Here is a 26154-nt window from a genome sequence, read left to right on the forward strand (position 1 = left end):
TCTCTTCAAAATCGTGGGATGTGTGACGCCTCGCTGTACCGTGGACTGCCACCAGTCCGCATTAGTCCGGGAGTCCGATACGCGACGTGCCGCACACACTCGACTTACATATAGTTCCCTCGGTTGTAGGGGTGGTGAGAAGACTCGGGTCTCACGAGGTTGGGGACGATAGGAGACGTCTTGACTTCGGGATGGTAGGCCGACTCGTCATCGGAGCAACCCGCCTCGAGGTCGTGGTCGTATGCAGAAGTATTGATGGGACCGCTGATCTGGGGCTTCTTGGTGTCCTTGTCCCTGCCGCCACCGAAGACGCCGAAGAACTTGCTCTTCGACTTTTCCTTGCGGACCGAGTTGCTGCGCTGGCTGGAGTGGTCTTTCCAATTGACGTTCTCGACGGTAGCGCCTCCGCGTCTGACCTCCCGAGCACACAGGCCACTACCCTTATTGGAGTAGAGCCATGAAGTGATGATGTTCAGGAAGCCGAAGACGATGGCCAAGATACCAGCCGCAATGCAGAGGCGCCAGAAGGGAAGACCCATCTTCTGCGGGATGTTGCGAGAGTCGCTGAGTTGACCGAGAGTGTGCGACCCCATGATGATCATGGCGAGTCCCAGCCAAGTCAAGCCTCGGTTGGGACCAATGACAGGAAATGTCTGGTCGAGGAAGCGGTGGATCCTTTCGAATTCCGTCTCTGCCAAAACAAGAACAACGCAGACTCCAACCACAAAAAACAGGGCAATGTCATTGAAGAAGGTGAAGCCGTTGGGCAGCTTGGCCACGACCATGAGTACCACTGATGCGGCACCGATGATGGACAGGATGAGGACATTGATGACCCGGATGATGTTGAGGATGATGTAGCCCAGCCCTTGGAGGCGGCCCGAGTTGGCTGGTTTCTTGCCGAACATTTTGTTGATAGTAAGATTGGTATCTCTGGGGGTGTAATCGTCAGTTTTTGGCGTGCTGGCCATGTAGATGAGGTGCGTGTGAGTTCCGGGATCACCAACGAGTGTGACTGCCTGCAGTGGAGCGGATTTGCGAACGAGTGAATCGAATGAGAATAGACTGTGGGTTGATTGCTTTTCTGATAATACGATCTCGCAGATCGCAAGGTAGATTAACTAGAAGGATTCAAAGGACTGTTGAGGGTGGGATGAGTGCTGGAAGTCGAGGGAGATGCCGAGTCGCTTCCACCAAGGAAATTTATAAGGCCGAAGACAATGAATAGAAAGTGAATAGTATCATCATTCGCCTCAGCCAAGGACAAAGAAGCGCTGACTAGTCAAATCGAGGGACAAGTAGATCGATAGATGGCCGGCGGGTCTCGAAGCTTTATTGTGAGAAAGAGCACCACTATCGAATATTAAGATGAATGGACATTGAACCAAAGGAACAATGGGAAAAGCTTAGAAAAAACTTCGGTCTGGGGTTCCTCCAGGCGTTTCGCATTGAATAATTGTTTCTTCAGTCGCTAGCCAATGGATTAGTTTCTTGATGAAGTGTGTCAAGCCTAATGAAGCCCAAATGCCCAAATCAATCTAGCGAGCAAGCGCACGGCATTGGCAATTTACAGGCCACAACGCGTGATGTTCGACTGATACAGCTTCGCAATGTCAAACTGACGCGTTCCTGCAGGTGGTCTACCGCCGCTCCTGGCTTGCCGGGTTGTTGATAGCTCGTGATACTAGAGGGGTCTCTTTGAACAGTTCACACTTGAAGATGTATGGATCCCACGTGCCCACAGGCAATCGCTTGGTAAATTGTTGACAGCCCTGTCTGACGGGGTTGATATGATCCAATAAGGATGAGTATTCCCAAGATCAGACGGATTGGCATCGCCATGTTCCTGGAAGGGTTCAGTAAACGCATCAGGGCATTTCAGGACTAGTTGATGTTGGAAGTTCGATTGGCTGTGGTTTGAACAGGCTTTGTTTCACTCTCTCTTTATGCATGCAGTTCCTATGCCCCACATAAACCCGACAAACCCACACAAGGGAGCGGCTGCTTCGTGCTTCAGGATGTCCACAGGGAGAGCCTCCAGATTCCAGATGCTTTGTCCCCCAACGAGACTTGCAACAGTTCAAGTCTCGTAATTTCTTGTAGTGTTGCGCCAAATAGGGCAGTGCCTCGCCTTCTCCCAGATTGCCGAGCCAACGAACCAGATGACAATGTCAAAGCATCTGCAGCTTCGTGGGAGAAAGTTTGACGGTTTCCTCAACCTCAAGACGCCATGTGTCACCATGCACACCTGTTATTCAAGCCTCTATGAAAGGTTTGATGTTACAGGTTCTGTTGCTCCTAGTCTCATCGAAAGAGTGATGCTACTTTACTTACAAAACCTTACAAGACATCGAGACTGGAGGCGTTGGAAACCAGCACATAGTTCTGCAACTGTTCCTCCGATGACTTGTCGTTCCGCACACATGCATTTCTAGAAGCGACAAGGCCATCTTCATCTCAACCGCAATGACATCCTCAACGGCGAATAGAGGATGGGCAGTAAACGCACTCAGCTGTTGTGTTGTTCAAACAGACCGAACTTACAAACAGAGGACAATTCTAATAAAAGTAAGCGGCGCCTAGCAAGACGGGGAAAGCCCCACCGAGGTCCAGACAAAGCAGCCGCCGAACACAGCCTCACTTCACCTGAGGCCTACGACCTTGCAGGCGAATTTTATTTCTCTGCGCTTCCAGATTCCCGATGCTTTGACTGGCCTTTACCTTCTCGACCCACGAAACCAAACCAGACGCAGTCCCATCCAACCCATCTCTCGTCCCACGGCCTGCTTTGTCTGCTTTTTTGCATTTGTCCACACATTTTTCTTTTGCTCAAGCGCTTGCATAGAGAGTCCAGTACCACCTCGCGTATAAAAATAATGGCCCGCGGCAACCAACGCGAGAAGGCGCGTGAGAAGAACCTCAAGGCGCAAGCATCCCAGGTAAGGCCAACCACAACCGCCGCCACCGCGGTCGTTGGGTCCAGTACATGCGCCAGCAGATGCGCATCTGTAGCACTTGTCGTCGTTGTCGTTGCCGCCCGACTATCTATCGGGCCAACACAGAGTTCCCACACTGCTTGCTAATCCACTGCCCTTGTGCGCGGGAGAGATTACTGACCATTTGCTTCGCGCTTACTACAGAAATCCAAGAACGCGAAGACTGGCGCCGAGATGCAGCGCGACAAGGACAACGTAGCCGAGATGATGCGGAAGAAGCAAGCCGCTGGTAAGGCACCAAACTACCGTTCCTGCACCACTGCGAAAGAACCTCGTCCACTAACGAGACTCTTTGTTCCCAGCCGATGCGAAGAAGGCTGCTGAAGCAGCCGCGGCCGCGAAGAAATAGAGCGCCCCTCCCTCGTTGCAAAATGTCTTGATGGGGCCCACTGTTGGACAGCAAGAACACGATATCACGATATGGATGAACCAATGGGCGAGACTGGCGTCGGCGTGTAGGCAGAGCTTCCTGCCGTAGGATCACTTAATGAAGCCCAATACCCATAGAATCTAGCGACCTACATTATGAGCAGTCCTCATTGGGACATCGTCATTCCGTGGTGTGATCATGTTGGGAGGAGAGTGCTATACGGTTATAAGATTGGGAACGATCTGCCATGCCTGTGTCTTGATCTGAACATGACATATCTCCCCCAACAGGTATTTCTGGATAACCTGCCATTCAGGTCCTCGATCATCCCCAACTTCCGTGAAATTTAGTATGTCGATGAACCTTCTGATGATCCAGCTGCTCAAAGTTGAAACCAAGGGCACATATATTGCTTTTTTTTTCAAAATAGTAACAAACTGAACATAAATGAGGAAGATAAAGCCCCTTGGTTTGAAGAGGAAACGCAACAAAGTAACTATTACCGTGGCAGGACACCTACGTACGTCTTACTCGGCCATGACGTTCTTATACTGATTCTTTCTGAGAATCCATACCACCAAGTAGTTCAGTGTCCTGGGGGGTATAATTCTACGTCTCCCTATCTTAGAGTATACGGAACACTAAATAAACAATGGCCACCAACTCAACATGACTCCCACACGAAAACAGTGGTGCAAAAATAGCGACAAAATATATAAAAAGAAGAACATGGTATTTGACTATCATTCAATGACCTATTAAATTTGCATCCCCATCCAGAAAAAATACGATCCAGTCATATCTAACAACACCATTCGTCTTCTTCTAAAGCCCGATAGAAAAAACGCGCATTGAAGAAGAGGAGGAGAATATTCTAAGCCACTACAACCCCAAACCCTAAACCCAATAAGGACTGATGGTATGACGGGGTTTTTGTTCGACTCAGGTCTATACGTTGTATATATAGAACAAAAAAAAGTCGAGGTATCATTCGCATCATGCCCATTACCGTAACGGACGAAACCGCGCCCCGATCCCAAGAACCACTGACTGACTTAATTCCACTATGCCTCGACCATGGATGCGGGCAGACCACCTGGAATGCCGCCAAAGGCACCAAGGCCTTGAGCTTGGATGGCAGGGAAGGCACCGGCTCCGCAGGCGACGGCGCAGATGCAGGTCTCGCCAGTGAGGGTGGTGCCGGTGCCGCTGGTGATGGCACCGGCCTCAGCGGGAGGAGCAGCCTCAGCGGGAGCAGTAGCCTCAGCGGGAGGAGCGGAGGATGCAGGAGCGGCCTCGGCGGGAGGTGCCTCAGCGGGAGGAGCGGCCTCTGTAGCGTTACCGGTGATAGCGCTGCCGGCTCCAGTACCCTTCTGTGCGATGGCCATAGACTGGAACATAGCTTGGGTCTTGTCGGCGGTAGGGTTGATGGAGAAGACCATGCCCTTTCCGCAGTGGCCCATTTGCTTGCAGTAAAACCCTATTGGGAAATTTGTTAGTCATTATTTCACGAGATTTCAGGAGATGAGGATTGTCAAGGCTTGTGTGGCAACTTACAGACGGGCGAGGTGGTCATGACTTGCATGGCGACCTGGGGAGCGGGCACAATGCTATTGTCGGGGTTGGGCTGGAAACCAGTGTCCATGCCGCCCTCAAGAGGATCACAGGGCGTGGCGAAAGCGGACTGGGTAGCAGTATGGTTCGTGCTCTGGAATTCAAAGATGACCATGTCACCCACGGCGGCTTTCAACTCGGCGGGAGTGTATACGAGACCACCAGCTCCACCAACAATGACCTATGTCTGTTAGGAACTGTACTCAGTGCGGTGTAGTGCGTATATTTCACTTACATTGTGGGTAGCAGCGGCAGCAGGCGCCTCGGCAACTTCAGTGGCATCAGGTTTGGCGGTGACTGTTTGTGTCACCGTCACCTGGTCATTCAGTGTCGTGGTTGGGGCACCGCCTCCCGGGTTGTTCCAGATCAGGATGATCTGGGTTGTGACACTCGCGTCGATGATATTGATCTGGTTTCCTACGTTCTTGCCATCGTCCTTGTTCTTCTTGTTGTCGTCATCGTCGCCCTTGTCCTTATGTCCATCTCTCCTGACGGGGTAGACGTTGTGAACGGCCTTGGCCAAAGCGACGGGGGCAATTGCCAAAGCGAGAGCTGCTGCGAACCTCATCTTGACTGATTATTGAATAATTTGGGTTGTACTGGGTTGTATTGTAATAGCCTTGACCTGAAGGATTGGACTGAACTGGGCTCGAAGATTCTTGAATGGGCGAGTTCCTGCTCGTGACGAATGGAATAATGAATGAAGATGAACAATGGAGACAGGAAAAGAGTGAACACACAGCAAGGCAGTCGGACTGATGAATAAAGATAAAGAGAAGAAACAACCCACAGTCGACGCCCTGAGAGGGGATCGGATTGTTTAAATCCAGTGTTGAAGATCGGTGCTGCCCTCCACTGTAGGAGCCACCAGTCAGCCCATCGGCCATATTGGCATCCTGGGCCAGGACCTGGTCTCGAAACAGCACGAGCGAGTCTTCCGTGCAAGGCATAGCCGGGGTCCTGAGGTCATCTCGTTCCGGCGTTGAAGACGTCCGATCAGGGCCAGTCAATAGCAAGCGGCACTTGCAGCATTGGCATCCCATCGCAACCTGGCTGTCAGGGTTGGCAAGGGCCGGCCCTGCCAGGATGTCTTGCGGCTCGGAGTGCTGCATCAGGACTGGCGTCAGGACCGTTCAGGGGTTATTTAGGGGTCGGATGTGACAGAATCGTCTCGAGTCGTGTTTTGGCATCTCGCTAAACGTGCCAGCGCGGTCATAACTCAGTACCCGCCAATGCCACGAGAGATAGACTTTGGGCCGTTGAAAGTCGGATAGATTGTCTGAAAACTTTTGACCCGCAAAGATTGAGACGATGGGATTGAAAATGAACAAGTCAATTGCTGCTTGCCATCTCGAGATCAATCGATTATGTCGAGAGACCTAAGTGCAGCTCAGTTGGCAGGCGCCATGACTTCAGCATTGGACCTGCCAAGACGGACACTGCATCCCCAGCGGGTAATATGGCAACAATTAAGCTTATCCGCTACACCGGCACAGATTTGAAGTTGGACCTCGTGCGGAGAACAAGAGTTGTACCTTGACCAAAACCCATAGCTGCCGCCCGCTCACTGGTGCGACTGCTAAAATACGGGCTAGGACAGGCATTAGACCATGTCTCCCCGACGCTAGAAAGAAATTGAGAGTGCTTCTAACAAGGGATACCTAAGAGTCCGAAGCGCCCCAAGAGCCCGCGTGCTGTAGCAATCACCAGCAACTATCAGTTATTAGGCCTTGAGTTGGGCTCCAAACTGCCCCATTTTTCGCGTCATCTAATGTTTCGAAGCGACTGAAAAGTCGTCGTCCAGACTTGTCATTCATCCCACTCAAATTTTGCTTCAGTCAGCGAGCTGCGTACCGAGTATCCACCGGCGTCCAAAACTCTGTTGCATACAAGCAATGGCTATTCATTAGCTTCGTTGCGTAACTTATGGCTTTCGGCCATCCCATCTCCTGGCCTCCCCTGATGCTAGGCGGCCCTATCTCGACGACTTTTCGGGTTTGTCGGCCTACTAAAGTCAGTATTGTAGGCGGCTGGTTTCGAGCCTCTCGTGTTGCCAAGCACCAATCTCTCCACATATGTTTGGTAACTGGTCTCGCATAGTTCCATGCGAAGGGAGGCCTCTTGGATCTGAACCGGTTGGTCTCTGGTATTCGAGGCTGGCCAGTAGTGTTGACTTGGGGTATGGGTGTTACTTAATGAAGCGCTGGCGGCTGAGCCCAGTGGTCACTGACTTCGCTGGCGCCCTCGGGCAGTTCCCCTGACAGAAGTGTATTCTCGGGCTTACCTGCTTACTCACAACGGGTCGTTGATGCGGCCATACGCAAATTGGTCCGTGTGAGATCTTGGTTTAGACCTGGCACCACTGAAATTTGACATCAGTCAAACATCCGAAATGTTTCATGGCTCAACCGCACTTCACGCCGTTTAAAAGGCTGTAGGTATGTGGTCACTATAGCGATTACTACGTGCCTGCGACTCATTTACTTCATTCTGAGCCGTCCCATTATGTCACATTTGTCCCATTTTTATCCGTCCTGAAAATCCCATGACAACGACAAGACGGGGCATGTCGCACCTCAGACGACCATAGACTAGGTGTTGTTGTTGCAACAGCAACTGTTACAGAAAAACCCCACTTCCTGGTTGATCAGATACAGGCCGAACACCATCCGGACTCAGCCTTGACTAGACAAATCTTCATCGCTGTTACAGCTACGGCGACTTGCGTAAAATACCACTATTGCTGATGCTCCCTTTGGCCTTCGTAAAGACCAGTGTAGTATCCAGCATAGTACCAAGACATCAAGAGCTTCTTGAGGCCCTCATCACGCACTGATTCTGGTCAGCCAAGTGTTGACACATTCATCCGTTTGTTCCTTCAATGACAATAACACCTGCATGGACCGGCTGGAACTTACCTGAGCCGAGCAACGGTGCCGGGATACAAGCAGCCCGCTCAGCGGGGAGGCTGTGCTGGGTATCTGGATTTCCGACCTTATCACCGTCGTAATTGTCCTTTCGTTTCATTAGAATCGTTTATGCCAAGCTTCGTGATCTCCCAAGATCCCTCTCAGCCCCTTGATGAACCCCAGTGATGGACCATGGGGATGCGATTTCTCGCAACGTACCTTTCCGACCTTACCGTTTGCACTGCCTACATCTGGACAATCTACCGCATCACGAGAGCTTGGCAACTCAGAGTCTTCATTTCCGTCCTTGGCATCCGAAGTTGCGGTCCTACGGTGAAATCTGCGTGTGAGTAATTTTGACAAATAATCTGATGTATCGAGGGATGAACCGACTTTTCAGGGTTGACAAGGTCGTCGACATTGCCGCCTTTCGAATGAATGCTATGATATTTCTAAATTTGTCAGTATTATGTCCTCGTGGAAGTTTCGTGGTGGCAGGCACCTTGTATTCCTCCAAAGCGTCGTTCCACGAGTTTACCAACGCTCTATCGTCCCAGATCTCGTCATGGGTAAGGTTCTGATCTCCTGAATCCATAATACTGGCGAGGTGGGTGGGTTAGCAATGGTTGTGAGAATTTGAAGCGATAGAGAATATCATAGATGTTGTTCTGTGTTGATTGCCAAGCTTGGGGTTGAGTCGAGAATTGCTAGAGGCAGCTGCGACTCGTCCAGATAACTTGGGGATCAATGCCTCTGCAGAGAGGCTAATAACTACAGGCAGTGGCTATTGAGGATGAAGATCAAAATATCACTTTCGAGGCAAGTCTCGCAAGTGCACAATACTCATTAATGGCAAATTTGTCCCCGAGGAAGAGAGCTTGATCTGGCTTACTTGTTCGGCTTGATAAGAAGCAGTTACACTCGAGTGCTTAGTGAGTTCCCAGCAACAACAGAAACTGGCTTCTCAACCGGGCCAGAATGTCTTAACCACCCCTTGGACCCAAATCTTAAAAAGGATCGAAGAAATGTTGAGATATCGAGAAAAGACATATTCTGACTTGCCTCCTACGGTTTAGTCAAAGGAAGCAGTCGATTGGTTTGCCACTTCGTAAGGAGGTCGAGTTCTCTTTCGGTGTTGTAGTGGGGCAGCTCACCGCCCTGTTTTCAACGGTGGCAGAATTCTGGACTCGTTCCTGACCGAGAAAAAAAAGTTCCATGAGGTGAGAAGCTATATTCTTACAGCTGATCAGCAATATACATACCTTGACAACACTTGGACAATGGCTCCCGAACTCAGAGCTAAGAAGCCTGCAGGTACATTACAACTGATACTTTGGGTTTGATTCTCTTCAACTCACCTTTTTCTAGCGGTTGCAGCTGCAAAGCCTGCCAAAGCCAAGGCCTCCAAGCGGAAAGCACCCGACGATTCCAGCCCTGTCGCGCCGAAAAAGGCCAAGTCTGTAAAGCCAGACGCGATCAAGAAGAAGGTAAAGGCTACAGAACCGGATGTGACTGAGAAGAAGATCAAGAAGGTTTCCAAAGCGTCAGCGAAGCTAGAAAACGTTGTCGAGGACACGACGGTGGTCACCACCAAGAAAGTTACTGAGGAGATCCCTGTAAAGGAGGGTTCGCCATTCTCCGATGCAAACGAAGCCGAGGACGAAGATGAGGACCAAGTCCTTGCTCTCGCTGGAGTGACCGAGAGTGACGATGAAGATGCGGTGGTGGATAGCAGTGCAGGGTTCCAGAAGGACCAGGACGTTGGCACCGCACCGAAACCATCAAAAGCAGTAAAGAAGGCTGCGAAGGCCGGCAAGGGAGAGAAAGAAGAGCCCGGTGTTGTCTACATAGGCCGAGTGCCGCATGGATTCTTGTGCGATTGCTTCCACTAGATTTCATACGTCGTTACTAACCTGAAGGCAGTGAGCATCAAATGCGCCAGTACTTTGAACAGTTTGGTACTATCAACAAGCTCCGGTAAGCATATACTCTTCGAGGCCTCTACTAATAACTAACAAGTGAGTAGCTTATCGAGGAACAAGAAGACTGGGGCCATGAAGCACTACGGCTTTATCGAGTTTGCGGAGTCGAGCACTGCAGAGATTGTCGCCAAGACCATGGATAATTATCTACTGTTCGGCCATATTCTCAAGGTGAAACTGGTTCCGAAATCCCAGATCCATGACAGTCTGTGGAAGGGCGCAAACAAGCGGTTCCGAGCGAAGCCACACAACAAGATCGAGGGCAGCAACCTCAAGAAGCCTCGGTCGGAAGCCAAGTGGGAGGTCTCAATTTCCAAGGAATACAAGAAGCGTGCGGTTCGAGCTCAGAAGTTGAAGAAGATGGGTTATGAGTTTGAAGCACCGGAACTCAAGGCCGTGGTACATGCCCCGGGAGAAGCAATGACCCTCGAGGAAGGAGACGAGGCCCCGAAGACGATTGAAGTAGCGCCAGAGGCCACATCAGCTGAAGCTAAAGTGCCTTTCAGCGCCGATGAAGAGTTGGGAGACGGCATCGAGTCCATGGACGACGATACAGTAGTCACGACAGCGAAGAAGATGACCAAGGAGGATGGGAAGGGTGGCAAGAAAGTCAAAAAGTTTTCGAAGGTCAAGAAGACAAAGAAGACTAAGAAGGTGAAAGCATAGTCATTGTTAGGTTGTATCGGTAACATTGCCCTTCTCGCATAACATTCGTGGCAGACTGTGTTGGTATGGTAATGAATTAGTTCTGGTCCGTCACCTGTATCTTTTCGCTTGATTTATCGATATCTCAGCAAGTGAGGACCTTAATTGGGAATTATATGGCCATTGAACGGTTGCCTATCCCAAGTCGGGCTGACTGGGAGCTATCAGCCAAGATTTTAATGGCAGAACTGCAGTGCCGGGCACGATGAAAGAACTTGGTCGCACCCAACTCAAGTCCTGCGAACTCTGAAGTCCAGAACTTTTGTGCGTGGGTTCAAACTACATCACAATGTGTACGTTATGTTTGCGCATAGCGAATCCGATGCACCATTTAGACCAAAAGTCCGGGTAAGCAGCAGGATTATAAAAGGCAATGATCAGTCTGCTTTAGCTGGGGCAAGTGAATCAGTCAGATAAGCGCTGAATTGCGCGAGCCAGATTCAAAAAGTATGCCAGCAAAGGTGAAAATATGTGAAGAAGAAAGAAAAATCTGATAAAGCCGCAGAGCTCGAGGTTTACTTGGTCTACAGTGTAAAGTTTGCGGAGCACCTGCGGTCCCATACTTCAACGGCAGCTGCCAACCCTGAGGAACAGGCAGATACTACAGCTGGCAGAGACCCAAGCACGTAGGCCGCCAAGCTGTGTTGTAGCTTGCTGAATCCTAAAGTTGAGTGCTAACTAAGACTAGGCTCGCTAAACCCAAAAGGCTTACGTGGTGTGCAAGTGGATTTGAATAGTCGCCAACAAACAGGTCGACAGCGCAACGTCAACCCCAATGCTCCACTGCTCACCTTTGCAACTTGCCAATCGCCGACAATGACTCCCGCTGAGCCAGCCCAGCAAACGAGTACTGGTCCGTGAGCTCATTCCCACCTGTGGAAACGTAGCAGCTGACGTGGGTCATATCAGCCTCCAAGAAGAAGAACGCCAAGAAAAAGAAGAATTCCAATAAGCCGAAGCCCCAAGACGATGAGGCGAAGGCAGTAAAGACGCCTTATAATGGGCAACACGAAGACGACGACGACAACGACCAACCCGACGACCCAGACGCACATGCAGTCCAAGTAGACGAGCCAGCTGCAAATGGCCATGTCACGTCGTCGACGACGAACGGATACCCCCCTGAGCATATCTCTCAGAAAGCAATCTCACGAATAGACGTCCCGAGTACGGACACGACGGCTAGACTGGAAGCCATGTCGCAGGAACGCGAGGCGCTACGGGCCGAAGTAGAGCAGTTGCGGAAGCAATTGGAGAGCATACAAGAAACGCATCAGCAGGAGGCGTCACAGTTAAAGACCGACTTGGAGGAGAGCGAGGCTGCCAAGGAACATGCAGAGGAGCAGTATCAGACGCTTCTGGGCCGAGTGGAAAAGATCAAGGAGACGCTGGGAAGCCGACTAGCGCGAGATAAAGCCGAGTTGGAAGAAGCTAAAGAACGCATCGAAGAACTCGAGGCCCAAAATGAGGAACTACAGACAGGCTCACAATCATATCAGGAGCAGATCGAGGGGCTGCGGACGGAGCTTCAAGATGCCTCGAGGGAACTTTCAAGTCTGAGGAGTCGCAACAATCTTTCACAACACAACTCTCTCAAAGAAAAGGAAGACCTGCTGAAGCAAATCACGCATCTGCGCGAGGAAGCAGAAGCGGCGAAGGATGCCATGGGAGACTGGGAGGTGCTAGCCATGGAGGAGCGGTCCGTCAGAGAGAACTTGTCAGAGAAGACATCCGCTTTGGAGGAGCAAGCCGCCTCGCTGCGAGAAAGCTACGAGCGCGCAGCCTCGGAACGGGACACCCAGTCACAAGCCGTTGACAGCCTTCAACGAGCCCTACAGGAAATCCAGGAGGCTCGAAAGAGGGAGTTGCGAGAGATGGTTGAGATGTCTGAGGAGCAGCTTCAAGCCATGAAGAAGCTGGTTAAAGAGGCTAATTTGAGGGCTACCGAGGCCGAGACGCTTAAGGATTCTCTGCAGAAGGAGCTAGAGCGAACCGCACCATTCGAAAAGGAGGTCAAAGAGAAGAATCTGCTCATCGGCAAGTTGCGGCATGAAGCTATTGTCCTGAATGACCACTTGACGAAGGCTCTGCGGTATCTCAAGAAGACGAAGCCAGAGGATAGCATCGATAGGTATGTTTCCCTGAACTCCGCGTTGGCATACTGGTACTGACTATTGAGAAGACAAATTGTTACGAATCACTTCCTCCAATTTCTGCATCTGGACCGATCAGACCCTAAGAAGTTCCAGATACTGCAAGTCATTGCCGGCCTACTCAATTGGACGGACGAGCAAAGAGAACAGGCGGGTTTGGCGCGGCCGGGAACTGCTAGTAACACTCTACGGCTACCCACGTCCCCCTTCCATCGAACTCCCAGCACGCCATCTCTCAACACTGAGTTCTTCTCGGAACCGACACCAGCCTCAGCCAAGGAATCCCTTGCGGACCTATGGGCGGGCTTCTTAGAGCGCAGCGTCGAAGAGGCATCTACGGGAGAGGGGTCCCGAAAAGGCAGTGTATCGAGTGTAGCGACAGGGGCAACGCGGCCGGACACAAGGGGAGGTTCGCATCCATAGACTTCGTTTCTTTCACGCTGGTAGCATTGCGAAGCAAGCAACTGGGTAAAAGCCTTGCGCTCCCTAAGGTCAGAGAAAATATTATCAAACACTAGCATCCATCTCGGGCGTTGGGAGGTTTCTAGGAGGGTGCACAGGTTGGGGCCTGCACGAGAAGACGGAAGGCCTGGTCGGCTACCATATTTGGAATATTAAAGCATCTTGACCAATATCACTCACTCACTTCATGATGCAGACGTGACCCTGAGTTTCACATCACAACCAAACTATGTATTAGTCAGAGTTCTTCATGTTGGCAATATATTCATTTTCCTTAGAATCCTCTCTAGACCTAACCCACCACGGTTTCCTGAACCGTATCCTCAGCCTTGGGTAACATATTTATCGCATACGTCTTGGCATCGCGCGATATATCCTGAATGTTGATCCGATTCTGCAACGCATCATTCACCCCCTCAATCACCTCCCTCTCCTCCATGACCTCACGCATCAGCCTGCCCTCATGCTGCCAATAAGCTCTCATCCGCTCTCTCAGCTCCTCGTCCCGAATCGCCGTGTTCTTGACGATCCCCACGGCATTGATCTTGCTCTTCGTCATCAGCAACCGTCTCGCTACGGCCTCGACGCGTTCCGCGGGCGACGGAGGCGAAGCAAACGCCCGGTTCGTGCTCGAGAGGTACAAGAGTGCGGCGAAGGCGACGTCAAGAACGGCTAGCGCTAGCAGTCGGTAAACGCGCGCCGTCCAGAAGAACATATCGAGTTCGGCGAGGCGCGGCCGGTGCGCGTTGGACTGGTGGTTGTAACTGCTAACGACGTAGACATCGAGGGCGGCGAGGACGAGCGTAGAGATTACCGTTGCGCGGCGCCATTTGCTGCCGTCGAGGCCGACGAGGAGGCCCGACGTCGCGATGGAGAGGACGATCAAGTTCAGCAGGTGTGGGGAGAGGAGGGACGGCAAAGCGTAGTAGAAGTAACTGCGTGGGTCGTCGGAGGTGCAGAAGGGGCAGTTGGCCAGGACTTCCGGGCCGAACTGCAGGTAGAGCGTGCGGGATTCCATGTTTACAAATTTATTGCGCAGGGCCGTGTCCGAGGGAGTGAGGACATTTTTGGGCCGGAGAGAAGAGAGCCGCGCAAAGAGGACGTCGGTGGGAATTTGGAGGCGGGATTGTGTGCGTTCAAAGAGGTTCTCCGGCGCAGAGGGTGGCAGGGAGAGGAGGAGGTAGAGGAGCGTCGTTAAACTGAGGAGGGAGAGTGCGCGTAGAACTTTCGGGTTCAAGGGACGGATCGTGAGCCCGTTGGCGGAGGGCCCCGCGCGGATGGTGCGGTAGTATCCTATTGCCTTTGGCAGAAGGATGGGCCCGAAGAAGATGAGGACCGACTTGATTCTGTAGGCGGTTGTTAGCGATGATGTTATTTGTAGTTGCGTCGCGCGAGACGGGAGTATGCGTACGTTCCCCAAGAGACTGCCATAGCTTAACCTTCATATCAAGAGTTTGGTGGTGAAGAAGGAAAGTCTATAAATCGACTAAGATGTTGGCCAAGCTGGTTGAAGTGCAGCATGATAGTTGTCATCATTGTATCCATTCGACTAACACGGAATTCGTTGCAGGGACATCGGCCGTTCAAGCCACTCAATTCTAGTAATTGTTAATGGTTCCTGATTGTGGCTGAGAGTCCCACTTAAAATTGCCTACAAGAATTTTTGCTGGACAAATCCACCTGTAAGAATTTCTCACTTTCAATCATTGCAAACAAATTGTTTGGCAACAACCGCTCGGGCTGAGAAACCCGAAGATGGGTAGTCTATAATAGGGTATCCGTATCTTTTACGAGTACTTGGACCTCCGCTGCGTCTCTGTGTCGGCTTTATGTCGATGCGGACGTACACAATATTGCAGGAGAGCTTTGCTCAGGTAAGGAACACATCTCCAATGTCGAGAAACTATTGGCACTTTCGAAGCTTTGGCGACCTCTCTTCCCGATGGTCTCCAAAGTCATAAAGAAGCCTAGAACAAGCCCAAGCACTCTGCCAAGAGTCATCTCAATCGTGTTACAGAGTTCCAGCTACGCGCCATGAACAACTCTGCGTCAAATAAGATGAGAGACATAACTTCCTCGTATTCGCCTCTTCGTGCTATGTAGCTAGCTGCCATAACGGTAGGCCAAAATATACTGCTGGCAAGCCAATATGACAATAATTTGCCTTCTGTGACGTGATATTTGACCCCTCTATAACTCTTTTTTCTCGCTCGATCTCGCCGCAGGCTTAGCCTTCATGGGCATCTTCTCCCGCTGCTGTATTCTTGCGCCTAGCATCAACCCCAGAATGGCTGTGACCGTGTCGCTGATCAGCGTGATAACCCCCGTACACGCCAACTGCCACGATACAATGCTGATGCTGCCCAGTGGTGCCCGGGGAAAGGACATTATCCACTCAATGTAATACGGGAACCAGCCCTCGGGAAGCCAGAACATAGCTTGCTTCGAGTACCAGAACGGGAGGACGATCTTCAGGCCTCTCGTAGCAGACCAACGTACAGCGCCCACGGTGCTGTCGAACTTGGCCTTGGTGGCATCGTTGGAGGCTTCTGCATATAGCTGTCAGCCTTTCTCGCGTAAAACGAAATGATATAGCCTCTAGGGGGTGTGGCGCACTCATTTTCTCCAGCTGCTCTTGCAGCTTGTCATGTTGTCTGCGCAGCTTCGCCCACTTGGCGAACTCATCCTGGCTGCTAGTCGCATTAAGATCGCGTCGAATGTTGAGGTATTCGATCTGGAGCTTCTTTCTCTCGGCGCCGGCTTTCGAGGTTTCGGTCGGCAACATCAGGTACAGGGTCCATAGCTATAGAGAAAGTAGAAAGCTATGTGTCAACAGCGATTACAACTATGACGTGGTACGTCAAGTTTGCAAACAAAATGTCCATAACAACTTACCAGGTTATTGATGGTGGCAGCACCGATGGTATTTACGACGTGGACGGCGAGCTCGACCAGGAAGACCACGAGGAGGAGGGACGGCATCGTGAGGGGGGTTGGGCGTTGCCGGTGACGTGGAGGTTGTGAAGAAGCAGAATCTTGTCAGACTTGACCCATGGAGGGCTTGCCTGTGATGTTGGCTGGAATCGTGGCCGTGGCCAGCGGAGAAAATGCTCGTTTTCGCCGACCTCGTTCCACCTCCTCACAATGAACCCCACCAAGACCAAAGCTCTCATTGTAACAGTCCAACATCCAGAGATCACGTCGTCCAATTCAAACCACAATGTCTTTATTGGTATTCACATTTTTTGAAGCAAACTGAATACGGAGCGCGTACTGTGAATCCTTTGACTTAACTATTGTTTACAAGCAGACCTCTCAATCGTTTCAACTACTCATCTCCAAGGTACATACTAAGCTCTACGGTTTGGCATGAGCATTGCTTCGATCTTTTGGTGATCAGAGTTGTGTTGAAAGCAGCATGTCTCGCGCTTTGGATAAGGAAATTTTGGCTTCATTGAAGTCAGAAGATCCCGTCTTCGTTTACCAAGACATCTCAAGCATCCTGGTCTACCCGCCGAGTGACAACCTCTTAGAAATCGAGCTGCTCGGCAAAAGTCATCCTTTAGAGCCGGGCATCAACTTCCTCCAGGATGGAAACGCAGTGGCAATACCAAAGCTGAGACTGACGCAAGCGTTCTTCGTGGCCTGCCAGATAATACGAAAACATCTTTCAGAACCGCCCAAGTCACCAATGGACAAGACAGTGGAAGCCACGGCGGTGGTGCTACTTATGGATCCCGAGCATCTCACAGCTGCAAACCTCAGGAAAAGGGCGGTCCAGTCGAGGCTGGCTAAAGGAGAACCAGTCCAAATAACGTTGCTCCGCGAAACAAGATTTGTGGACAGCTTACTTACGGCCCGTCTACACCGTCATACGAAGTCTCCTACTTTATGGAGCCATAGGCGATGGTTGATGCGGAGATTCCATGAATGCGGCCTTCATTACGACCTTCGGGGATTCATGGGGAATGTAGTCATGGTCGCCGCAGAAAGACACCCGAGAAATTACTACGCTTGGGACCATGCGAGGTATCTCGTGAAGGAATCGCAGCTTGAAGCTCAGTTGTACCGTGGCCTGGTTGATGATGTCAAAGAATGGTGCTTCAAACATCATAATGACATATCCGGCTGGATGTATCTCGGCTTTCTTGTCTCGAGCATCGGGGAGGAGGGTGAGAGGGCGGCCAAGTGCTCATCTGTTCTTACAGACACCATCGACCTTGTCAGGACTTTTCAGTGGACGAACGAGTCCGTTTGGGTATTCTTGCGTACGATGACTGCGAGAGAACCGGCAAGCACTGAGACCCTCGAATCTTTCGATAGCGTCAACAGAAGTTTGGCTTCTGCTGCTGGCGATGATACGGCTACTGGGAAAATTCTCGATGAAGCAAGACAATGGGTCGCATCAAACCCAATAGACAGAAAAAAAGTTTGATAAGAGTCCTTATTGGCATACTATCCTCGGTGGTGGTGGTGTTGTCGCCTTGATCGTGGTCATGGTTGCTCGATGACTAGTTTCGCTGGACTAATCTTCCGTTGTTCCGAGTTGGTGTTGATGTCAAATCTATCGTTGGCCATGCCAAATCCGAAGAGAATGGAAGCATCGGACAGATCATATCTCACGCACCGCACCGGACAATACGGAAGGCCATAATTGAGTTCAGATGCAAGCGTGGCAGTCCCATTTGGACCCCCAAGATTGATTGAGGACGACTATCGGCGGCTGAAACACGCTGTGAGGACAGTGCAATGGAACGCCGTCTACCAACGGCATTTGGTGGCACTTGAGGACATGAAAAATGCAAGCAGCTAAGAAGTTGGCTGTTGGTTTGCGGGTAAGAACCTGCAGAAGAGGCGGCTAATAAACTAGCAAACGAAATGTGGTGATGAACCCTGCTGATGGCTGGCTCTAATATGCAGGAGTTCATAATGGGAAAACCCCTATTCAAGCCGCAACCCTCTCTGCTGCAACCCTCTCTGTTGCAAATCCCATATGTGAGGGATTACCAAAAGAAGTATGTGGTTGCGTCGTTGCAATTCGTATGCGGTAACAATCAACCAAACTTTCAACATTTCAACACTTGGCTCGATCTGGAGTCCTAAATACCCAAAACGGACGATGCCAAGATTACAATCTCAAAATGTCAAGTGATCCTTGCCTCGAGTCCGATGGGCAAGATGGGACTTCAGCAATCTGACATGATACCTTGCAGATCCGTTGATATAAATTCGCAACGAAGTGCGTATGCTCGGTAGCAACTGCCGCAGTCCACATGCTACTTTCCTGCAAGGACCGAATTGACGACCGAGTCGAGTGCTTTTGTGGAGAGGATCTTCGTGCCCATTCCCTTCGCCGTCCAAGTGCAAGCTCACTGGCATGGCTGGCTTGGACCATAGTCAAGATGGACCAATCGACCGCTTCGAGATACCCTTGTCGACCAATTTGCGAGGCCGCATATGAGAGCCCCTGCTCTTCGCATTGCAGCCGCAGGGATATCAGGTAACCCACAGCTAACTACATTTTGTCAAGCAATTTGAACAAACATGAGAGGAAGCAGATGGACAACATTGAAAATAGAGAGGGATCGAACATTGAACGCAACAAATGCAACAAATGTAACCTTCGTCTCGTGGACTGGCTGAGCCATTGCGCTGTGCGAAGTAATATCTACACTCAGCAACTCGACTTAGAGGCACCGTAAATCAAACCTTGGAGAAAGAATATCCACCAAACAGTTCGTCAATTACTGGGTCTGGTCATAAAGAAGGGCCCGCACTTTCCCAAGCTGATCGCTATTTGACCAGAACATGCAGATACGTACTTTAGCCACCAAGCTCACTACCACGCAAACCAGGTAGCATGGCATGTACAGACAAGGATTCGACTTTCCAAGTCATGAAAGACATATGCGCTAAGACCGAAAACCCCTGCTCAAGCTCCATATCAGGCGCCCGATAGTGACATGCGTTATACACCTTTTGGGAAGTTGACGGCAAGACGGGAAAGATGGGGGATGCAGCTTTGGAGAGGATCCGAGGGCCGCACCTGGCGAAGTTGGAGAGGGTCGTTGCACGTTTTCCTCAAACCTGATTGAACTCTATCTCGCGACTTACAACCTCCAAGGCCATCCTTCCTTCCGCATCGCCAGATCCTTCTCTCTTAATCGTGGTTGCCGTCCCCTGCCTCTCTTTTACGTTTTTTTTTAATCGCGTCCATGCTGCATTGGAAGGACCACACTGTCTCAATTTTCTTACAATTGTGTTTCTCGCGCTCGGTGGTTCTGTCTTGGAATTCCTTCGTACCCGCTTTCGAATTTGAGCAGCTCAATCGCAAGTGAAACTACACTCGTATTATATTACTGAGTGTTTTTCCTCCTTGCCGCCTGGTTCTTCTGTACTATTCACAGTTGTTGCCGTGGTCTCGAGTTCTTCTCCTTACGATCGACGGTCACTAATGACGACCTTATAATCTATAATCTCTAATAATCCAGGCGGAGTCGGCTACTCTTAGACTGTTGGTCCTCCAAACCAGAAAAGCCTCCGCATCGCCAAATTCCCGGACAACGGCCTCGTCTCCGAAAGCAACTAGGATCTGGGTTAAAACGGGTTGCTTTATCTATGTTCGGTTCGCGGTCTCAACATAGTTGCCTCGACGAAACTCGAGACAAACTCCGACCGAGAGCTGAGGAAACCTCAGCCGCACGGTCACTTTCCGGGGCCGAAGCTTGGCTTGTGTTGTTGCTAAAGTCATTATGCACCGGACGGTAATCCTCCTTCACTTCATGCTATGGATCTCCGGCATTCAGGCCTTCTTTCCATATGTTCCACCTTATGTCAAAGTCGGTGCGCAGGTTGAGGCTACTGAGAAACGCGTTCCCGGGGCCAAGGAACAGTTGGATCGCAGGGAAACACAGTCCATGGGTTTCGTGACGTTCAAGCTGTCCCCAAAGACATCACACGTATGCATTTCTACGTCATCTTCAACTTATTGGTCCGTGCTAATGAAATGGCACAGATCGATCAGCCCACGACAAGCAAGGTCGCTCGCATCGCTGCTGCCCTGGGGAGGAAACACAACTCGGATCTGCCGTCTAGAACGCTGCTGCGAGACTCGTCTCTGCGTACCCGGGAAAATGATTTCAGCGTGGTGGAAGCTGAGGAACCAACCCACAGCAACAGCGCCGGGATCGACCAGGATGGAACCGATTTCTCGTACTTCGTCGAAGCTCACCTAGGGTCCGATGCGACGCCAATGTATATGCTCGTTGACACGGGTGCTAGTACAACCTGGGTCATGGGCTCAAAGTGTACATCCAAGGCCTGTGCGGTGCATAATACTTTCGGGCCAGAGGACTCGACAAGCTTGAAACAAACGGGGGACAGTTTCTCGGTTGAATACGGTTCCGGATCTGTTGGTGGTCAAATGGTCTCGGACAGCCTCCAAATTGCCGGTATGAAGGTCACGATGCCTTTTGGAGTGGCCAATGAGACGTCAGATCAGTTCACCGAGTTCCCATTTGACGGGATATTGGGGCTCTCGGGGGGCGGTGGAGATGAAACGACTTTCCTCGAAGCACTCACAGAAGCGAAGACCGTCTCCTCCAACGTTTTTGGCGTGTCGCTTTCTCGGAGTTCAGACGGCCCCAACGATAGCGAAATCAGCTTTGGCGCTCCCAATCCAGCAAGATACACAGGAGATATCTCCTATACATCTGTGGTCTCTAAGAATAGCTGGGCCATTCCTATGGACGATGTCATCGTCAATGGACAATCAGCCGGGGTCAAGAGCCAACTCGCCTACATCGATACGGGCACGACCTATGCGTTCGGGCCCCCAGATCAGGTCAAAGCAATATACAAGGCGATCCCTGGTTCCTCAAGCGCGGATGGTGTCACATATACAATCCCATGCGACTCGAAGGCGTCTGTTGCTCTCACCTTCTCCGGCACGAGTTACACCGTCTCCTCGAAGGACTTTATGTCTTCATCTGGCTCGGGGAATCGTTGCCCTTGCAACATCTTCGGGATGCAGGTAGTGTCTGGTTGGTTGCTCGGGGACATGTTCCTCAAAAACGTCTACACTGTTTTTGACGTAGACAAAGGGCGGATCGGTAAGAAGCCCCCGGATCAGACGCCGAGGTCAACACTAACGTACTCACAGGATTTGCGTCAAAAGCGACTGCTAAAGGGTCAAGCACCACGGCATCGTCTCCAACTGGCACTCCCACTCCCACTGTAACCTCTGGCAATGGCGCAACAACCCTTACCACTGTGACGGCAACTGCGGGATCCGATATGGGACTCGGTGGCCACCAAACGGGCACTATGTCAACAGCCACAGCCGCAACCGCCGCCGCCACGACATCTACTGTAGTCGTATCGTCCTCAAATCGGCATGTACAAAGCAGAGGCTTTTCCGTCCTCGCCATGTGCATACTCTCAACCATAGCATTGGCGCTGTAATGTTTTTCCCCCAAGGACCACGCTTCTCGACACCTTACATGTACCCATTTGTCACTGGCCAGCAGCATTAGTCAGTGAGACTCGGAACTCACTTCGCGCAAGGCCTCCTAGTATAGGGAAGGATTGGCTTGGGACATAGCCAGGCGACAAGCTTTCATACAGGACAGCATGTCGACATTGCTTCAAAATATTAGCGCTCGTTTATGCAGATGATACCCATGGGTGAGGGAAGAAAAGTAAGGAAACATAAACAGATTATGTTTGGGGACACCAAAAAGGCCAGGAGAGTCATAGTATATAGTAACTGTAATGCGTAAGGTACAATAATACATTCGCTTCTGGGGGGTCCCATAACCTGTTTCCAAATGGTGCTGCTAGTGGGATGGCGTACATCTGATCTGGGTACTTAAAGCAATTATAGGGGAGTCCTTGAGGCATTGACAGGTAGAGTAGGTCTTGATATCCATCAACAAGGATATGTACGACATGATGTGCCTTTGTAACACGAAGCATTGAATACTATATGAGGAATCGTATACTTAGCGTAGCGTGATCCGTATTAGGAAACACGCAATCCGAAAGCGTTTAGTTTTTGTGGATTTAGGTCCAGTTTAGGCAATAGAAGAGCCCTGCACGACCTAACCAACGGCCAACGGCCAATTTAAGACGGATGACACGGAGACGTATCTCTCACATGACTGATTAGCGACACGTAGTGCTGAACTCTTGCAAGTTTTCTCCAACAAGGAACCTTTACTCGGTACAGCATCAGCATCCAATCGTAAACAATTCCGACCGTTTCCTAGCAGCAAGCATCAACCGTAAGCAGACAAGCGTTTGCTATTCGGTTTGACGTGCAGGCCGGGTGCGCTTTTCAGGTTCCTTCGCAAAATGCATCAGCGATAACACGATTCTACAATGGCTAAGGCCAAGACACCAAACAGCAGCAGCAACAGCTCTCGCAGAGACGATGCCGTCCCCGTCGCTGCGCGCCAGAATGAAGAAGAGCACGGTCTCCTTGCCGCACGCATTTCCGACGATGACGACGACTACGACGTCGACGAGGCCAGGCACGCCTTTGCAACGAAGGCAAACGGTAAAGGTGGCTTGGTCCTACATCGAGGCAACTCGTCCCCCGGTGTAGAGGCAGCACAGGCAACGGCGACGACAGAAGCGCACAAGCCGCGCACACCGAGGACGCCAAACCGAGTGCGCTTCGATCTGCGACTGACCAACATCCCGCCGCGCGCCAACGGCCACCGCTACAGCGACAGCTACCCGAACGAGGATTTAGACGACCTCGAGATGTCCGAGCCCAACAGCCACCACGGCGATGCCTACTCCCCCTCGCAGTCACACCACCCCCTCCTGACAGACATGGAGGCGCCCTCAGTCGCGCTAGCCAACAGCCTCTGGGGCGACGAGGATGCGCGCTCATGGGCCGAGGCCGAGCGCGCGCGCCCCAAGTCGGGCCTCCGTTCCGCCTTCATGAATATGGCCAACAGCATCATCGGCGCCGGCATCATTGGACAACCCTACGCATTCCGGCAGGCTGGCCTACTGGCCGGCATGATCCTGCTGGTAGGGCTTACTGTCGTCGTCGACTGGACCATCCGCTTAATCGTCGTCAACAGCAAGCTGAGTGGCGCGAATAGCTTCCAAGGCACCGTTGAGCACTGCTTTGGCAAGACGGGGTTGGTCGCGATATCGATTGCGCAATGGGCGTTTGCGTTTGGGGGGATGGTGGCGTTTGGGGTGATTGTCGGAGACAGCATACCGCATGTTTTGCAGGCTATCTGGCCGGGGCTCAGCGAAATACCCGTACTGGGCTTGTTGGCGGATCGGAGGACCGTGATTGTGGTGTTTGTGTTGGCGATCAGCTTTCCCTTGACGCTGTATAAAGATATCGCGAAGCTGGCGAAGGCGAGCACGGCGGCGTTGATCAGCATGATCATCATCTTGGTCACGGTGCTGATCCAGAGCGCATTGGCTCCGATGGAGGATAGGGGGTCTTTCAGTACGCCTTTGCTCACGGTCAATTCGGGCATTTTCCAGGCTATAGGCGTTATATCGTTTGGTAAGTGGCATCCGGCGGCCGCGGCCGGGGCCGGGGCCGAGGCCGGGGCTGAACATGTGCTAACATGACTGCGTAGCATTTGTCTGTCACCACAACTCACTCCTTATCTACGGCTCGCTCAGAACCCCGACTATGGACCGCTTCGCGACGGTAACGCACTACTCGGCGGGTGTTTCCATGGTGGCTTGTATACTCATGGCGCTCGCGGGTTTCCTCACATTTGGAGACAAGACGCTGGGCAATGTGCTCAATAACTTTCCGGCGGATAACACTATGGTCAATGTCGCGCGACTAGTACGTTTCAAACACCTCCCGTAGTTCTCCGCAATACTGACTCTCATCACAGTGTTTCGGCCTCAACATGCTCACCACGCTGCCCCTCGAGGCCTTCGTCTGCCGCGAGGTCATGCTCAACTACTACTTCCCCGGTGAGCCTTTCAACATGAAGCTGCACCTGATCTTCAGCTCCGGCCTCATCCTCTCGGCCATGGGTATCAGCCTCATTACGTGCGACCTCGGTGTCGTCTTCGAGCTCGTCGGCGCCACCAGCGCATGTGCCCTCGCCTACATCCTCCCGCCCCTGTGCTACATCAAGCTGAGCTCCAGGAGCTGGAAGACGTACCTTGCGTGGGCGGTGGTGGCGTTTGGATTTAGTGTCATGGGGATTAGCGTGTTGCAGGCTGTTGGAAAGTTGATCAAAGGTAAGCCCGCTTCTTTCCATGATGATTGATGTCTTGCGCGTAAATACTAGTTGGGCTAGGCTGACATATATCGGAAATAGGAGGCGAGGGTATGGCGAAATGTGTTTAGACTTAGAATAGAAAGAAAAAGCGAAATACGTACGGCGTGCACTGCTTTAAAGGCGTTGGGGCCGTGTTGTGTCGGTTCCCGGGCGTGGTTATGCATATTCAGAGACCAATATGGCGGGGGTAGGCACGGTCCGGGTCATACTATAGACGGTTTCAAAGTCGGTTCTGTAAAGAATCAAGAATATGCATCACAGGTTAGATAGATAGAGAATATATAAGCACTGCTCAAGCAACCACTGCGGGACCCTTCTGGCATTGCATATGAAAAAGTGGATGTGGGTGAATAACTTGGACACGTCTTGAATCCACAACGACGGATACGCCCATGCAATGGTGTCAGCTGTTCACCGTATCCGTGGACCAGGGACCAGAAGCTTGTGTGAAGAATGCCTAGGTCCTGAGCATGATGCTGTATTGTCAGTGGTAGCATGGACGGACAGGGGCAATGCGCGGCTAGTAGCGAATGCGGCACGATAATGCGGAACGTCCTGGAGTAGCAAGCGGTGGGCAATATAAACGGCGCAGCGCAGTGGAATGACCAAGTTGTTTCTGTCCACCGGTGGTACTACACTAGAACATCGGGCTATCCCACATTATTCCACCCTTGGTGCGCCGTTGGTTTCGGCCTCTGCTTGACTGGCTGGCTACCCTAGCTAGCTTAGCTAAGCCGTGGCTTATCGAGCGCATATCGCGATAATGCAGGTAGGGTCGCCCAGATAGATAGAGAGCCGTTGTGTTACTTGAGTAAGTAGTCTGCCAGAACGTGTGTATCTGCAGCAGTGTCGTAGGTGATATGGGGGGGGCTTCGTGCTGGTCTCATCGGTCTGTGGGGGGCCGACGAAAACCATTGCCTTGGGCGATGTTGTATCACTCCAAAGCCGTGTGATTCTGGGAACTTCCAGCACACGAAACGTGCAACCGGCCTGTGATCAGCCAGTTGATGTTATCTGGATATTTGTGCTAGATGTCCCACAGTTCGCCCAGCTGACCTATTGATGACGCCCCATTAGGCAGGAAGTCGCTCGCCGGCCAGTTGCCGAAGTGGGGATTCAGCGTTGCCCACCCTGCTGTAGTGGTGGGCAGGTTAGGTCAGGTCATGTAGAGGCCACTTCCGAGTCGATAGAGAGAAAATGGCACCAGCTAGAGCGGGAGCGTTTTCGAAATACAGCTGGGGCGCCCCGAGCGACACCGAATAACCCCGCTTCCGCACGTTGTATTAGTTGCGAGAGTCCCGCTGCCCACATGACGCTCAGTCAGGTCAGATAGATTTGCACACTTCACCAATCTCTCGATACCTTCATCGTACGCACAAAGAACGACACCGGTTTCCGTCTGCTGCGCGAATCTTGTAAGTACCCACTGGTGGGATATCGCCGCCTGATGCGATGCGATGAGATTCGGTTCGACCTCGCCTATCTGTCTCCCCGTCTCTCTATCTCTTCGTGCCTCTCTGCAAGTGTCTCTGTCGCCTTCTTCCTCCGAGCTAACTGCCCGCCTACCCACGACGAAATGCCTGCTTGCTTACTTGCACATCGCATAGAAACGTCACCCTCCCAAACCAGATACCCATCAGCCAAAATGCACAACAACGCCTGCCCCAAGTGCGGAACCAGC

General features: G+C 51.6%; 11 protein-coding genes across 11 annotated transcripts; 6 read left to right on the forward strand and 5 right to left on the reverse strand.

Moving 5' to 3' along the window:
• Nucleotides 1–5: 5 nt before the first annotated feature.
• Nucleotides 6–908, reverse strand: BCR38DRAFT_485223 (uncharacterized protein; the record flags this gene model as incomplete). The annotated part of the gene is made up of 2 exons (XM_040863851.1): nucleotides 6–45; nucleotides 109–908. 2 exons carry the CDS (start codon nucleotides 906–908, stop codon nucleotides 6–8), a joined length of 840 nt encoding a protein of 279 aa, XP_040715500.1.
• Nucleotides 909–2619: 1711 nt separating this feature from the next.
• BCR38DRAFT_433975 (uncharacterized protein) lies at nucleotides 2620–3834 on the forward strand. Its single transcript, XM_040860284.1, has 3 exons — nucleotides 2620–2939; nucleotides 3141–3225; nucleotides 3299–3834. Exons 1-3 carry the CDS (start codon nucleotides 2877–2879, stop codon nucleotides 3343–3345), a joined length of 195 nt encoding a protein of 64 aa, XP_040715501.1. The 5' UTR covers nucleotides 2620–2876; the 3' UTR covers nucleotides 3346–3834.
• A 596-nt stretch (nucleotides 3835–4430) lies between these two features.
• BCR38DRAFT_343816 (uncharacterized protein) lies at nucleotides 4431–5548 on the reverse strand (the record flags this gene model as incomplete). Its single annotated transcript, XM_040856065.1, has 3 exons — nucleotides 4431–4846; nucleotides 4924–5161; nucleotides 5216–5548. The coding sequence occupies 3 exons, from the start codon at nucleotides 5546–5548 to the stop codon at nucleotides 4431–4433; spliced, it is 987 nt and encodes a 328-aa protein (XP_040715502.1).
• A 2169-nt stretch (nucleotides 5549–7717) lies between these two features.
• Nucleotides 7718–8484, reverse strand: BCR38DRAFT_485226 (SMN family protein Smn1; the record flags this gene model as incomplete). The annotated part of the gene is made up of 5 exons (XM_040863852.1): nucleotides 7718–7812; nucleotides 7899–7995; nucleotides 8109–8217; nucleotides 8283–8341; nucleotides 8392–8484. The coding sequence occupies 5 exons, from the start codon at nucleotides 8482–8484 to the stop codon at nucleotides 7718–7720; spliced, it is 453 nt and encodes a 150-aa protein (XP_040715503.1).
• A 1283-nt stretch (nucleotides 8485–9767) lies between these two features.
• On the forward strand, nucleotides 9768–10672 carry BCR38DRAFT_206403 (uncharacterized protein). The gene is made up of 2 exons (XM_040854128.1): nucleotides 9768–9866; nucleotides 9916–10672. The coding sequence occupies exons 1-2, from the start codon at nucleotides 9823–9825 to the stop codon at nucleotides 10535–10537; spliced, it is 666 nt and encodes a 221-aa protein (XP_040715504.1). The 5' UTR covers nucleotides 9768–9822; the 3' UTR covers nucleotides 10538–10672.
• A 936-nt stretch (nucleotides 10673–11608) lies between these two features.
• BCR38DRAFT_206405 (uncharacterized protein) lies at nucleotides 11609–13318 on the forward strand. The gene is made up of 2 exons (XM_040854129.1): nucleotides 11609–12707; nucleotides 12759–13318. The coding sequence occupies exons 1-2, from the start codon at nucleotides 11773–11775 to the stop codon at nucleotides 13150–13152; spliced, it is 1329 nt and encodes a 442-aa protein (XP_040715505.1). The 5' UTR covers nucleotides 11609–11772; the 3' UTR covers nucleotides 13153–13318.
• Nucleotides 13319–13483: 165 nt separating this feature from the next.
• BCR38DRAFT_457877 (uncharacterized protein) lies at nucleotides 13484–14622 on the reverse strand (the record flags this gene model as incomplete). The annotated part of the gene is made up of 2 exons (XM_040862087.1): nucleotides 13484–14537; nucleotides 14603–14622. 2 exons carry the CDS (start codon nucleotides 14620–14622, stop codon nucleotides 13484–13486), a joined length of 1074 nt encoding a protein of 357 aa, XP_040715506.1.
• Nucleotides 14623–15286: 664 nt separating this feature from the next.
• BCR38DRAFT_206432 (CHD5-like protein-domain-containing protein) lies at nucleotides 15287–16269 on the reverse strand. The gene is made up of 2 exons (XM_040854130.1): nucleotides 15808–16269; nucleotides 15287–15740 (listed from the first exon to the last, which is right to left on the reverse strand). The coding sequence occupies exons 1-2, from the start codon at nucleotides 15974–15976 to the stop codon at nucleotides 15382–15384; spliced, it is 528 nt and encodes a 175-aa protein (XP_040715507.1). The 5' UTR covers nucleotides 15977–16269; the 3' UTR covers nucleotides 15287–15381.
• A 340-nt stretch (nucleotides 16270–16609) lies between these two features.
• BCR38DRAFT_457879 (uncharacterized protein) lies at nucleotides 16610–17626 on the forward strand (the record flags this gene model as incomplete). The annotated part of the gene is made up of 1 exon (XM_040862088.1): nucleotides 16610–17626. One exon carries the CDS (start codon nucleotides 16610–16612, stop codon nucleotides 17624–17626), a length of 1017 nt encoding a protein of 338 aa, XP_040715508.1.
• Nucleotides 17627–20197: 2571 nt separating this feature from the next.
• Nucleotides 20198–21654, forward strand: BCR38DRAFT_342600 (aspartic peptidase domain-containing protein; the record flags this gene model as incomplete). Its single annotated transcript, XM_040855959.1, has 2 exons — nucleotides 20198–21302; nucleotides 21353–21654. The coding sequence occupies 2 exons, from the start codon at nucleotides 20198–20200 to the stop codon at nucleotides 21652–21654; spliced, it is 1407 nt and encodes a 468-aa protein (XP_040715509.1).
• A 705-nt stretch (nucleotides 21655–22359) lies between these two features.
• On the forward strand, nucleotides 22360–24771 carry BCR38DRAFT_474638 (vacuolar amino acid transporter 2). The gene is made up of 4 exons (XM_040862978.1): nucleotides 22360–23731; nucleotides 23808–24025; nucleotides 24078–24432; nucleotides 24513–24771. Exons 1-4 carry the CDS (start codon nucleotides 22573–22575, stop codon nucleotides 24539–24541), a joined length of 1761 nt encoding a protein of 586 aa, XP_040715510.1. The 5' UTR covers nucleotides 22360–22572; the 3' UTR covers nucleotides 24542–24771.
• Nucleotides 24772–26154: the final 1383 nt, after the last annotated feature.

The sequence above is a fragment of the Pseudomassariella vexata genome (assembly GCF_002105095.1).
Source record: "Pseudomassariella vexata strain CBS 129021 chromosome Unknown BCR38scaffold_7, whole genome shotgun sequence".
In the NCBI taxonomy this organism is placed as follows: domain Eukaryota; kingdom Fungi; phylum Ascomycota; class Sordariomycetes; order Amphisphaeriales; family Pseudomassariaceae; genus Pseudomassariella; species Pseudomassariella vexata.